Raw genomic sequence first — 12,313 nt, 5'->3', positions numbered from 1 at the left:
GGAAAGCCGCTATGTACTTTAATATACATTTTGTTGTTTTTTGTTTCCTTTTTACCTTTCCTTCAAAATTTAATTAAATAAACCCTTTGCTGAATTTAGCAACGATGTAATTTGACAAAATAAGTCAAAGCAATTACGCGCTGGAGAAGATATGCCAATTTTTCAAGAAAGTCACAAAATGTCCCAATAAGTAAGACTGCTTAATAAAAGATTAACTTTGTTCTGCTGAATGCTTCAAAAAAATCGCGAATCAGGATAGTATTTTGTAATTACACCGCCTTTAAATATCATCTGTATGCTAATAAACGTGAACTTCCAATACGTGTGCAACGGTGCATAACTGATGTTGTTCCAGATTACATTTTAACAGTCCTAAGGAAAATGGGAACCTGCCACCGCAAGTGCAAAACTGAGCAAGTAAGGAAAAATAAAACGCTAGGGGTAAGGGGGGTCGCGTACCCGCACAGGGCCGATCTCCCCTTTCCATCTTGCAGCTGCACGAACCAAGTTCACCCTGACTTAATGCCTCAGGGGCGCTCCGGGCGTCCTGGGGTCCCCCACCTAAACACCCGCAGTTGGAGAAAACTAAGTCCAGCGCCACGCAGAGATCCAGTGCCTGCCGGGCACGGACCCCGCAGCTCGCCCGGCGTTCCGGTTCACCCGGGCCAGGGACGCGGGGGTCCCCGAGGGACACCGCTCTGCCAGCTGAGGGGACTCCGGGGAGCCCGCCGCCCGCCCCCCTCACCTTCGTGCCACCGCCGTCGCGAGGCTCGGGCTCTGCAGGAACCGTGTCGCCGGGCCGGGCCAGGGCGCCGCTAGTCCTTGGGCCGGACGCTCGCGGCGGCGCGTTCTGAGGCTCCTTCCCGCCGCCGCGCAGCCCCGCCGGGCCCTCGCCGACGCGGGCGCTCGGGGCGCAGCCCATGGCGGACACGCTGGCGGGCGGGCACGATCCGGTCAGCGAGTCGCCCGCCGTGTCATCGCCCTGGGCTCGCAGCAGGGAGCGCGGCCGCCCTTTTATCGCGGCGCGGGCGCGGCGGCGGCGGCGGCGGCCGTGGGGAGGGGGCGCTGAGGCGGCGGGCGGCGGGCGCCTCCGCACGCGAACATGCCCTTCCTGAGGCGCGGGCCGCCGCCGCCTCCTCACACTGCTGCCCGCCCGCCTGCCCGCCTCGGCCGCGCCGAGCTTCCGGGGAAGCCGGGGGAGGAGATCTGGGAACGTGCGCACGGCGAGGAAGCGCCCGGCCCGAGCTGCAGCCGACACCCGCCGCCGTCAGCGCGGACGCCGCGCCACAGCCGAGAGGGCAGCCGCGGGCCGCGCCGTCGGGAGGCGCAGGAGCGACTCCACTCCGGCTCCGCGCTCCGGGCCGGGTCTTGCGGGCCGCGCCGTCCCGAGGCGCAGGAGCGCATCCACTCTGACTGACCTCGAGCTCCGGGTTTTGCGGCCGCGCCCAGCCCCCCGCGGTGACTCCCGGGGCTGCCGGCGTCAGTGCGAGGCTGCCCGCCGCCTCCCCATTGGGCATGCGCGGCCCGACCACCCTGAGCCCGGAATGGGGGCGTGCACAGCACGCGTGACCGCCGGGACGCGGACTTGGGGCTGGAGTTGGGCGTCTTTACTGCAGCCTGTGTCTGTATCGTCCGATGCCGGTGGGAGGACCCCCACCACCACAGGGTGGAAGTCGGGAGGTGCTGCGTGCTGCGCTGCGGGTCCCAAAGGGCTGCGAGCAACAGCGAGACGGGCGTGACGCCCGAGACTCCTGCTCAGGGCCCGGCCAGTGAGCTCACCCCGCGCAGTACCCATCCCAGCCCCAAGTGAGCCCTGCATTGGGTGCCCATGCGGAGACCGGAGACCCCCCGTCTCGCTCTGTCCACTCGCTCTGTCCAAGCTTTTTTCTGTGCGATCCTGAGCGACCCTAGAGACCAAGACGCGGGGACTCTAGGCTGGGTCCCCGCTGCGCCCTGCAAAGAGGCCGAGAACAACCCTGTGCGGTGCCCACCGCACTGGTTACTGGCGTTACATTTACTAAGCTGAAGTGCATTCGGCAATAATATTTATGCTTTCCTGTCGTATAAAAAGTACCACAGAAACAAGGATCTGAAATTTCAGAAAGTAATTTTTTCAGGTAGAATCTGGATCCCTGTAGATATTCATGGAGAGAATCTGGGGTACCATCAAAGCGTGGAAGTCCGTAGCACACGCTTTCACCACCCCCACCACTGAAAAGTCTGGCCTTGACTCCTGGACGCAGACCTTGTGGCTCCGCGGCCTGGCAACTCTGAACATCTCAGCCCTCCCCTTGCAACTCTGTCCTCAAAAACCCTTGAACTATATGCTGATGTGTGGTGGAGCTGGAATAGGGGGGGTTCAACAGCCACACACACACACACAAACACACACACACACACACTCCGAATCTCACTGTCTTGTGCCAGCCTGAGCTGCTCTTACTCTCTGTTCTCAGAAAGTTGTGTTGACTGGTTTCCCACTGCAATTCAAGGACCTGTGACTTAGAAAGTAAGAAGAAAGATATAGAAGCAGACTATGAAAGTAGGGGTCATCTGCCTCTTCTGGGATCACAGCCCCCTCTCTTAGACGCTCAGTCTTTGATATCCCAGAAAGTCACAGCTCCAACACCTGACAATCATTCCCACCCCATGCTTTCTCTGGTTATGAACTGCACCTGGAGTTCCCTGAATATCTGACCCCCCTTGAAACCAGTCTCCACAGGCCTTGGTGACCAACCATAACTTCAGAGGAGATGGCACAGACACAAGTAACCTGCATCGCCCTCATGTGTGCCCCCTCAGCTTCCCTCAGGACCCCTGGCCGGGTAAAGAAGCTCAACACTAGAAGGTGCCCTGGGGCCCATGAACCCTCATTTTGCTGGAGAGTGCCGACTTTACCAGCAGCCCATTTCAGGGTTGCCAAGACTGATCCACCTCGAGTGTTTCAGCCTCCATGAGGATCAGACAAGTATGTTTTAGTTCTTGTTCTCAGGACTCAGACATGAGGTCAGTGGTGCTGGCAAAGAATAGAGATCAGGGCCCCAGGCCCAACCTCCTGCTAACCAGACCACTGTGGGGGGGGGGGCGGTCTACAAGGCATCCATCCTTGGGAGACTCCTGGACCCTCACAGCCCCTTCACCAATTCATGGAAGTCATGAAGATGCCAGATCCCACACAGTGTTGTTCACCTAAGATCCAAACCCCTGGTTCCCATAGTTCTACTCAGGGTGGCCCCTCCTAAGCCATTCACCTCTCCTGGCTTCACACACACACACACACACACTGCCTGGGGAAGTCAGCCACCTGCACCCAGCTCTCCCTTCCCCTTGTCCTCCACTGACCCAGGCTACAGGCAAGTGGTAAAAGAATAACTCATAATATCCTGAGGTCTGAATAATCACATTGCCCTGTCCTAGACCTCAGGTTTCTGATTTCACCTCTCTGAGCTGCTTTTCGCAATGGCCAATCTCAGATTAATCACATCTACCCACTAAGATTAAATGGATTAAGTGATTGAATGGGCTAACTGATGTCAGTGCCGGGCCCTGCATCTTAGCTCCTTGTCCTGCTGGGCCCATCCATGTGACTCCTTCAGTCTGGATTCCAGACTGCTACAAACTGCTGGAAGAAATGATGTTACCTTGAAGATCAAAACTTTTGCAAATCTATTGCTTCCACCTTCTTCAGAGTCTTTACCCTAACTTTCAAAATTTTGCATGTGATTTAAAACTTTTTTCATTGCTTTTAAATTACATGATCTACAATTGACACACGAAGATGTGCTGGGACATTCAAACTAAGAAGAGGTATATAAAGGGTGCAAAGCAGAGTCTTCTCCCCTCTCCCCTTTCCCCTTTCCCTGAAGCAGAGGGAACTAGTGTTACCAGTTTGTATTGTAGGCTTCTAGTCCTGGTTCAACAGTAAGCGTGTTATGAGCACATGCATACACACAAGCACAATTATCACCAAGTTACAGGGCTACAGGGAAGATCCTGGACTGTAATTCTTTCAGGTGGAATTACTCCATCTGCAGGTGGCTTACCCTTCTCCCGCTCAAGTTCAAGAGATCAGAGAGCACCCCTGCAGCAACGGAGACTGGAAAAGGGACTCCCTGGCCACCTTCTCTGCCCTTAGATAAAGGAGACCAGCCAGCCCCAGAGGCAAGACCTGTCTTGGCCGTATTCTCCAGATTCATGAGTCTCCTCATCATTATTTCTCTTGACATTCCCTAACCTTCATAAAGTGTTTTTGAATGTTTCTGCCTCAGATAAGGAACCCAGCAGCGATCACCTTGAGGCCAAAACTGTAAAGAGGGAGCAGCGCCCCCTGGAGGTCAGAACGGTGGAAAAGGTGGAAAAGGACCCTGATAGCAGTGCCCCACGTCCCCACCTCTGGAGTTCAGGAGCTTCAACTTAGCAAGATTCTTTCAAAATTTAAAAAATAAAGGTTGGGGATGTAGCTCAGTGGTAGAGCAGTTGCCTGGCATTCAATACCCAGAACCACACACGTGGGAAAAAAAGTGCCTGGTAAAATGGTGTGTAGGGGAGAAACAACATGACTACGGGGCGTCCTCACTCAGCAGCTGCTGATCCTCAGGACACAGGCAAGACCCTGAGGTCACACAGTTGAGTAGTTAGTGGCAGGACATCCTGTCCTCCAGCTCTTGGTCTTCCATGGGGCCTCGGTCCCACCCAAATGCTTTGTGAGAAGAAAGCGGTTTGGCTCCTGAGGGCTGGGACCTGCTGGCCACCGCTGAGGGCACACATGGGAGAGGCCCAGGTCTCACAGCCTGAAGACTGGAAGCAGTAATGTCAAGATGGTCCTGGGATGGGACACGGGCTCCCTGCCAAGCACATGTTTTGCTCTCAGCGCAGTGCTGCGATATAGTTACCGCCGACTGTCCGACACCATACCTCACCCTGTTTGACAGCACCGGTGTTTAATGAAGCTCAGTACCCTTCCTTACTAGGACCTTGAAAGATAGGAGAATGCTTCTTTACACAAGGAAGGCTGCTGATTTCCACCTCGGAGCCCTCAACATACCAAATGGGGGACCTCGAGAGTCTCAATGTTATGAAACCCTTTCCCTGAAGCACAGCTAACAAACTGTCGTTGCTGTCATGGCGCAGTGTTTTGGTGTCCCAGGAAATCTAACAAGACACGACTTCATGCTAGAATAGGAGTGGGGGCGAAGGAGATAATGTTTGTCATTAGGAGCAGGTGACATCACTTTACGGCCAAGATGCTAGACAATCAACTTAGAGGTTATTAAGATGAAAGATTCAAAGCAAAGCATCAGCTTGCTACTGCATACTAGAAATAACAAAGTGGAAAATACAGTGACAAAGGTCACAGGAAGTCGACCTCTATGTGGATCCCAGGTCTCTCCTGGCCTTACCCACATGGGCATATTGTGTGTGTGGCTGGCTCTTCCCACCTCCTAATCCCACCTCCAGCTCCCTGCAGACCTTCAGCCAGGCTCTTCCAGGTGTACCTGAGGAGAGGTAGCGATGTTACCCATGTTATCCTGTGCTGGTGGCCGGTCAGGTCAGTCCCCAGGCCCTGGCTCCAATGATAAACAAGATCCTAAAGTGATGTGGCTCAGGATACAAGTGAGGAAAGTGTACTTCTAGTGCCCAGCTGTGACTCAGTTTACCCAGACTCTGGAAGTCCCAGGCAAGCCAGGACAGGTGACATGCTGTGGCTTTCAGAGTACAGGCCTGGGAAGGGGCCCTTCCAGCTCTGTTCATGGACTTCCTCCTCTTGGGGACTCAGACACCCACACTATGGCAGGATAGAGAAGTACCAGAGCCAGGCTGGCTTCTCCGTTCTCCTCCTCATGACACCCCCTCCCCCACCCCACCACAGCTAAGGCACACTCGCAGCTCACACTCCCCAGGAACATCTGTGCCTGAATCTCCCTGCACCCCTGAGGAGAAGGAATGGAGACTCAGAGAAGACAAGGAGCTTGTCCTCAGTCATGTAGCCTATGGCAGAAGCAAGTTGCCACCAGAGGCCTGTCACCAAAGCCCAAGGTGTCTGCACTGCAAGAGCTTCCATAAAAATGAACTCTGTCGATGATAATTAAACACGGGAAGCAGGAGCCCACCATCACAGAAAGTGAAATATGATACAGCTCCAAGCAACTGTTGGCGGCTTCGTTCCCAGGAAGGATGGCAGGCAAAATGCAAAGCAGCGTGCTTGTTCCCAAAAGTATTTGGGGTTTTTTAAATGTTAGCCACAATGCTCGTGAATCACTCCCTTGAAAGCTCTCAATCCAAGTAGCCCCCTCCTTTCCCCGTGCCGCTCCTGATTCATCAGAGTCCTTTCTGCTGGCCTGAATCATGCATCCCGAGTCAGCCTCAGGCCTGCCAGGCCCTGTGGGGAAACTGTCATTCTCTTCTCAGAGAAGGTATATACTGTGCAGTGTCCCCAAGCTTTAGGAGAGAGAGAACTTGTCACAGTGGTGACAGCACAGCTGGAACATCAAGGAACGGGCAGAGCTGAGTCAGAGCCAGGGTCCCAGAGACATCTGTTCACGTGTGGGCTCTTCACTGAGTGCCAGTGACATGTGACCCCCATGACCACAGAACAACCCCTGCCTTCTGTGGGAGGCAGGCATCATCCAACCCCACAGGAGGTACCCCGCTGCGACAGGAGTGTCCCTGTGAGCTGGTGAACACAGTGTTGTAGGAAAAGCTCTGTGTGTACAGGGATAATCGAAATATACAGCGAAGGTTTAAAGTTTTGTTTTTAAATTATTATAGTAAAAGATATTGCCATGAATCCTCCTCTCTTCAAACACATTTACCCCCTCATGCTTGCCACTTTCCAAAGCAGCTCTGAAAGTTCTCTTTTCCTGAATATCTTTATGAGATGTAATAAAAAATGTGAATGCTACTGCCCAGTGCCAAGAACAGAGAAACAGCCTCATAAAAACAATGGTGTGCCTTCAGCCACCTTATTCACTGGATCTGGTGCCATGGGATTTCCGGGTCTTCCCCTGAGTCAAAGTGACCATACGAAGAAAATGTTTTGAATCAATTCAAGATCTTAAGGCAGCCACAACAGCAAAACTAAATATACTCACGAAAGAAGACTTCTAGAGGTGCTTCAGAAAGTGGCAAAAATGATGGGATAGATGCTTTTGAAGGGAGGAGGAAGATTTTGAGGGCAATTCATGGCAGAGTCTTTCTATGTAAATTTTTGAAAAATTTAAATGGGTTGTATTTTTCAATTACATCTCTTCCAGGAAGAAACAACCCTGTCTTGGACAAGGGAAGAATCGGCACTTCTCTGTGTTGAGGCCCTCAAATCCACCCTTCTTTCTCATAGTGCCTGATTGTGTTCTGGGAAGTCACAGTCTCCCCTAGAAACAGCTCTGAGTTGTTTGGGTGGGACCATGAGCATGTGCCGCCTTCCTGGTCACAGAAACAGGTGGTGATGGGCACACAAGCCCATCCAGAATTAAGGTAAAATTAGGTCATTGGTTGAGTAACTGCTTGAGACCCACCTGAAGTTAGAACTTACACTGGATTTTCAGGAAGGAATGAGGGGAGAGAGAGAGAGAGGGATCAGGTAGATGGAAGAGCAATGCCTGGAGCTATTTCAGTCTTCTGGCCACCAAGAGGGGAGTCGCTGCCACCCAAGCACGGCTGAGTTCAAAGATAGGAAGAACCTGTCCTGGAGTGTCATGTGTCATCACAGAGCCGCTGGATTAGCCAACTGTGGAACCACCCAGCAGCTGAACTTGTGGCTTGGCATAACATAGTTTAAGCTGCTTTCAGATGGGTGGTGTCACCCGCAGCAGAGCTTTCTATTTCACCTGAGACCACCAGGTGCACTGCTCTGTCCTTATGTCTGACATAAGAGTGTGATTTGGTTTGTTCTCTTTCTGTGGAGGCAGCTGGAGCTTAAGAAGGGATTGTCAGAGGCCACACTGCACAGGGGCAGCAGAGGTAGCCCTCGGTCTGCTATGTGCCCCCCTCTCCACCTCTCTGCCCAGCCCTTCCCACCTCGATGGAGCCTGTTGCTGAGGAGGTGGTGTTTCTACCAAGTGCATCACTTGCTTGTGCACCTGCTGCTCCTCTGAATTACAGATGACCAGGGGTGACTCCTCTGAAAGAGTGTGTTCCGGGATGATTTCCCGCTTTGCTGTCTGTGCCCTGCTCAAGCCCGAGGACCCTGCAGATCCCAGAGGTCTGGGTAGGAGCCACATGATAATGGCCAGTCGCCAGCTTCTGTGATGGCCCCACCGCAGGTGATACGGGTCAGCAGGAGAGCGGTTCAGGGGAGAGTGCTCTGTGGACCTTTATTTCACCCCAGCTTTGGTTAGGAGACCAGACGGTGTGAATTCAGCATTGCTTCTGGTTCAGGTTCACAGACACCATCCTGGTTGCTGGCCAGCCAGGCGGCAGTGCTGGGATTCACCCAACACCAAGGTCAACAAGGAAGCTGGGGAAGGTAAGAGAGGAGAGGGTCTCAGTCTCCTGCAGAGGCTTAGTGACAGCAGGAGCAGGGGAAAGCCGGCGTCAGTGCTTTTCTTCTGTCTTCTTAACTTGGAGCATGAGAATGAATGTGAAGCATTGGCTTCCTCTCTCTCACAGGGCTTGTTTTTGAATGTGCTGCAGAAGAGGAAACTGAGGCATGACCAGAGAGTGACAGAGACAGGCTATGATCAAGGCCTCTCTCAGAGAGTGGGGCTTTGCTTACCTAGAGGTGTTTCAGAACCACCCCTCACCCCTGCCCTGGGTTGTGGCAGCTGCTCATTCCTGGAGCACAGGGCTCAGCGAGGGCCAGGGACACTCCCTGCAGGGCACCAGGCCTCTCCTGCACCTCATGTCCTCAGCCCCGCCTGGTGGCCAGCCCTGCCTCACCCCCGGGTCCAGCTGAGCCTGAGCCGGTGTTTCCAGGAGTGAGACACTTCATTAGAAGCATCAGGCACCTGGGGCCATGATGCAATCTCCCCAGGCCTCATAGCATCCCTTCCCAGTGTCAGCCCAGACAAGCCCCAGAGCCCCAAGTGCCACATGGTGTCTGGTGCAGGTCTCCTGAGAATTAGGCTTAAATAACCTCTGGGATTAAAGTCCTCTCTTTCCTCTTTCTTTGTTTTGCTGTTGTCATTTTGGTATTGTAGAGTGAACTGAGCTACAACCCCAGCCCATCTTACTTTTTATTTGGAGACAACTGCTTGCCAAATTGCCCAGGCTGTGCTCAAACTTGGGATCCTCCTGCCTCAGCCTCTCACAATGCCACCACTCCCACCTAACTTCTTTTTGATCTCTGTGTTCATCATCACAACGGTGCAGGACTGAATTTTGTGCAGTTCACATGTAAACGAGCAAGAAGTGGCTCAACTGATGAAGGTCAGAGGCCTCCCCAGCCCAGTAAAAACCTGTGGTTTTCAAATTGCTTTTTTGGGCCAGATGTGGTAGCACACACCTGTGATCTCAGCACTCTGGAGGCTGAGGCAGGAGGAGCTACACAGTGAGAACTCGGCCCCCTCAGCCAGGTGGAGACAGAAAGCTTACCATCCTGTTGGGTGCCCCTGTGGGAAATGTGTCACTTCTGCAGACTAACACCCTACCCCCAGAGCCCATTACCAGCAGGACAAAGCTGGCTCCAGACAACCAGGTTGCAGGCCTGTCCTGCACCAGTCAGGATCAGGGTAGTCAAAGGTGCCAGAAACCACCAAGTAACAACCTTCAACAACAGGGAACTTCTTTTTCAGTCATAGAGATCAAACCCAGACCCCGCCCCTCCCCACCATGCTAGGCAGTTGCTCTGTTTACTACTCAGCTACATCCCCAGTCTGATTTTGGTTTTGTTTTGAGACAAGGCTTTGCTAAGTTGCCCAGGCTGGCCTTGAACTTGGGATCCTCCAGCCTCCAAAGCAGCTGGATCACAGGTCCTGGCGTTCTCACCTGGTGATCTTACCTGGCCAGCTGACATTTTCTTGCAGTGCTAGGGCCACCTCAGACCACCACTGTGCCCTCATTACAGGACACATCAGCAGCTTATGACTGGCAAGCATTACTGCTCAGAGTCAGGCTAGGGTTGATGTGGCTCTGTCCCATGCCTTGTCTACCTCCTGAGATGCAGGCTGAAAGGGCAGCCCTTTAGCAGCCATGCTATGCTGGTTTTTAGATCAACTGGTGTGATGGTTCAGATCTCTGCCTCACACTCAACTAGGCCTGGAGTGTCAAAGCCCTGCAGTATCAGAGTTCATGCTTCCAACAGCCTTGTGAGTTAGACAAAGGTACAGTCTTCTCATTTTACTGATGAGAAATATGAGGCTCAGAAAGGTTATCTTGCCCAAGAACCACAAGAACGTGAAATGCAACTCACCCTGCAGCTGTCTGGATGTTATTCTGTCCCTCTAGGAAGACCCCAGGTCTGCCCATTAAATGGGTGCATTTAGCACTGCTTTCTCTCAAATCCCCACTAAAAAAATTAAAGAAATTAAAAAAATTGTAAACCAAAACAAAGAGAATGAGAGCGGGAACAATAGATATGAGTGACCATAAAGAAATTTGGGAAGAAGACATAGAACAGAACTGAGAAAGCAGGACCCTGAAGCTCAAGAATTGGAGTAAATGTGGGGTACAGGTGTGGTGGTACACACCTATAACCCTGGCACACTGCGGGGCCAAAGCAGGAGGATCTCATGTTCAAGCCCAGCCTGGTTAATTCAGCAACTTAGCAAGACCCTGTCTCAAAGTAAAAAAGTTTTTAAAAGGGTTGCAATGTCTCTCAGTTGGAAGGTCCTGGGTTCAATCCCCAGGACCAGGAAGGAAAGAAGGAAAGAGTTCGAAGGGGAGGCTTAGTGGTGGGAAAGGAATTGCTGAGATATATTTCTGTCACTGTCACTGCTGTCATAAGCCTCAGGGTCTTGTTTCATTGAAGAAATGACATATGTATAGTACATTGATTTCAATGAAAAGCAAAATGGAAGCTGAGCCGTGGTGGTGTACACATGTAATTCCAGCTAACTCAAGAGGCCAAGGCAGGAGGATCGCTGTGAGTCAACCTGGGCTACAAAGTGAGTTCAAGGCCATCCTAAACTGCATAATGAGACCCAGTCTCAAAAGGTCAACAACAGAAAGAAAGAAAGAAGTGGGGGAGCAGGAAGTGGGGGCTCATCCTGGAGTCCAACCCCTTTCCTGAACTCTAAAGGCCTGCAGGGCCCTCTCTCCTCAGCCTGGACTAGCCGGTGGTGGTTGCAGTTGCTTAAGCCTGGAGACCCTGATGTCCTAACCGGGGTGGGGGGCAGCAGCACCCCTGATGGAGGTGCAGAGATTGCACACACATGGGAGGTACCTCTCTGCACCTGGGCAGCAGTTTGCTATTTTATAAGATGAGCCTCGGTTTCCTCTTCCCGTGACCGGGGCCTAAGGGCTGAGCACCTTTGGTTCCTGTTCTGGGCTGTCCTGGTTCTTTTTTTTTTAATCTGTACTGGGGATCGAACTCACTATCACCTGCTTGCAAGGCAGGTGCTTATGCTGCTGAGCTAAATCCCCAGCCCCCAAGGCTGTCCTGGTTCTATGACACTGAAGTGCAGATGCCTAGAACAGTCAAGTCACTGTGGTCAAGGGGCTGGGGTGGAGGCAGTGGGGGATGCTCGTCTCCTTCCTGCCACAATGAGGCCTCAGCTGGGGTCCCCTACAAGTGTCCCCATGCCTGTCCAGCACCCAGACCAGCATGGCAGGGAGGCAGGACTCATGGAGACCATGGACCTATGTCTATCTGCTGCCCTTCTGTGTCGCCGGGGCTCCGGCAGTGTGGCAGCCTCAGGTTAATGTCAAACAGCACTGGACTCAGCCTGCCTCAGCCACCGACATGGGCACTTGAACACGTCTCCCTGTGGCGGACTGACAACTGGTGGGCAACTTGTAACACCCAGCTGAACTGAATCAGCCTGGTGCTGGGCGTGGGCGGCCCACCTGAGGATTGTTGCCAACAACATAAAAGAGAACGGGAGAGGAAGAGGTGGTACCGTTGGTTCTCCTGTTGCTGTTGGTTCTCCTGGAGAAGCTTATCATGCTGGCTTCCTGCTATGAACTTGGCTGTTCTCATTGTCAGAGTTCAGGACTTCACTGTTGCTGAGGATGGCTGCGATATTTTGGGGGCAGCTCTGGCCCTTACTCTGAGCATCAATTCCTGGCTCCAGTGCAGATCCCTCAGCCTGCTGACATGGATCCTTCATCCTGCTGGCACAGACTTTCTGGCTTCCACCGCTGACCTTTGGGCTTTCCCAGCCACAGATCCGTGAAAGTGACTTGCATAAGTCACTGTCCTGGGCTCTAGGCCTCC

The 12,313-nt window shown here is 53.0% G+C and overlaps 1 protein-coding gene across 2 annotated transcripts in view; it reads right to left on the bottom strand.

Moving 5' to 3' along the window:
- The window catches only part of Pde8a (phosphodiesterase 8A), a 122,376-nt gene extending 121,287 nt beyond the window's left edge, over positions 1-1,089 (bottom strand). For both annotated transcript variants that reach the window (XR_010047975.1, XM_003475479.5), the window contains exon 1: positions 746-1,089. Coding sequence is in view for 1 of the 2 variants with exons in the window: in XM_003475479.5 (XP_003475527.3) it covers positions 746-922 (177 nt within the window). In the remaining variant the exon portion in view is untranslated. The remainder of the gene's footprint in view (positions 1-745) is intronic.
- Between the last annotated feature and the right edge of the window lie 11,224 nt (positions 1,090-12,313).

The sequence above is a fragment of the Cavia porcellus genome, unplaced genomic scaffold (genome assembly GCF_034190915.1).
Source record: "Cavia porcellus strain 051 isolate PalLab524CR breed Dunkin Hartley unplaced genomic scaffold, mCavPor4.1 scaffold_6, whole genome shotgun sequence".
In the NCBI taxonomy this organism is placed as follows: Eukaryota; Metazoa; Chordata; class Mammalia; order Rodentia; family Caviidae; genus Cavia; species Cavia porcellus.
The sequence above is the reverse complement of the archived record's forward strand: the minus strand, read 5'-3'. Positions and strand labels throughout refer to the sequence as shown.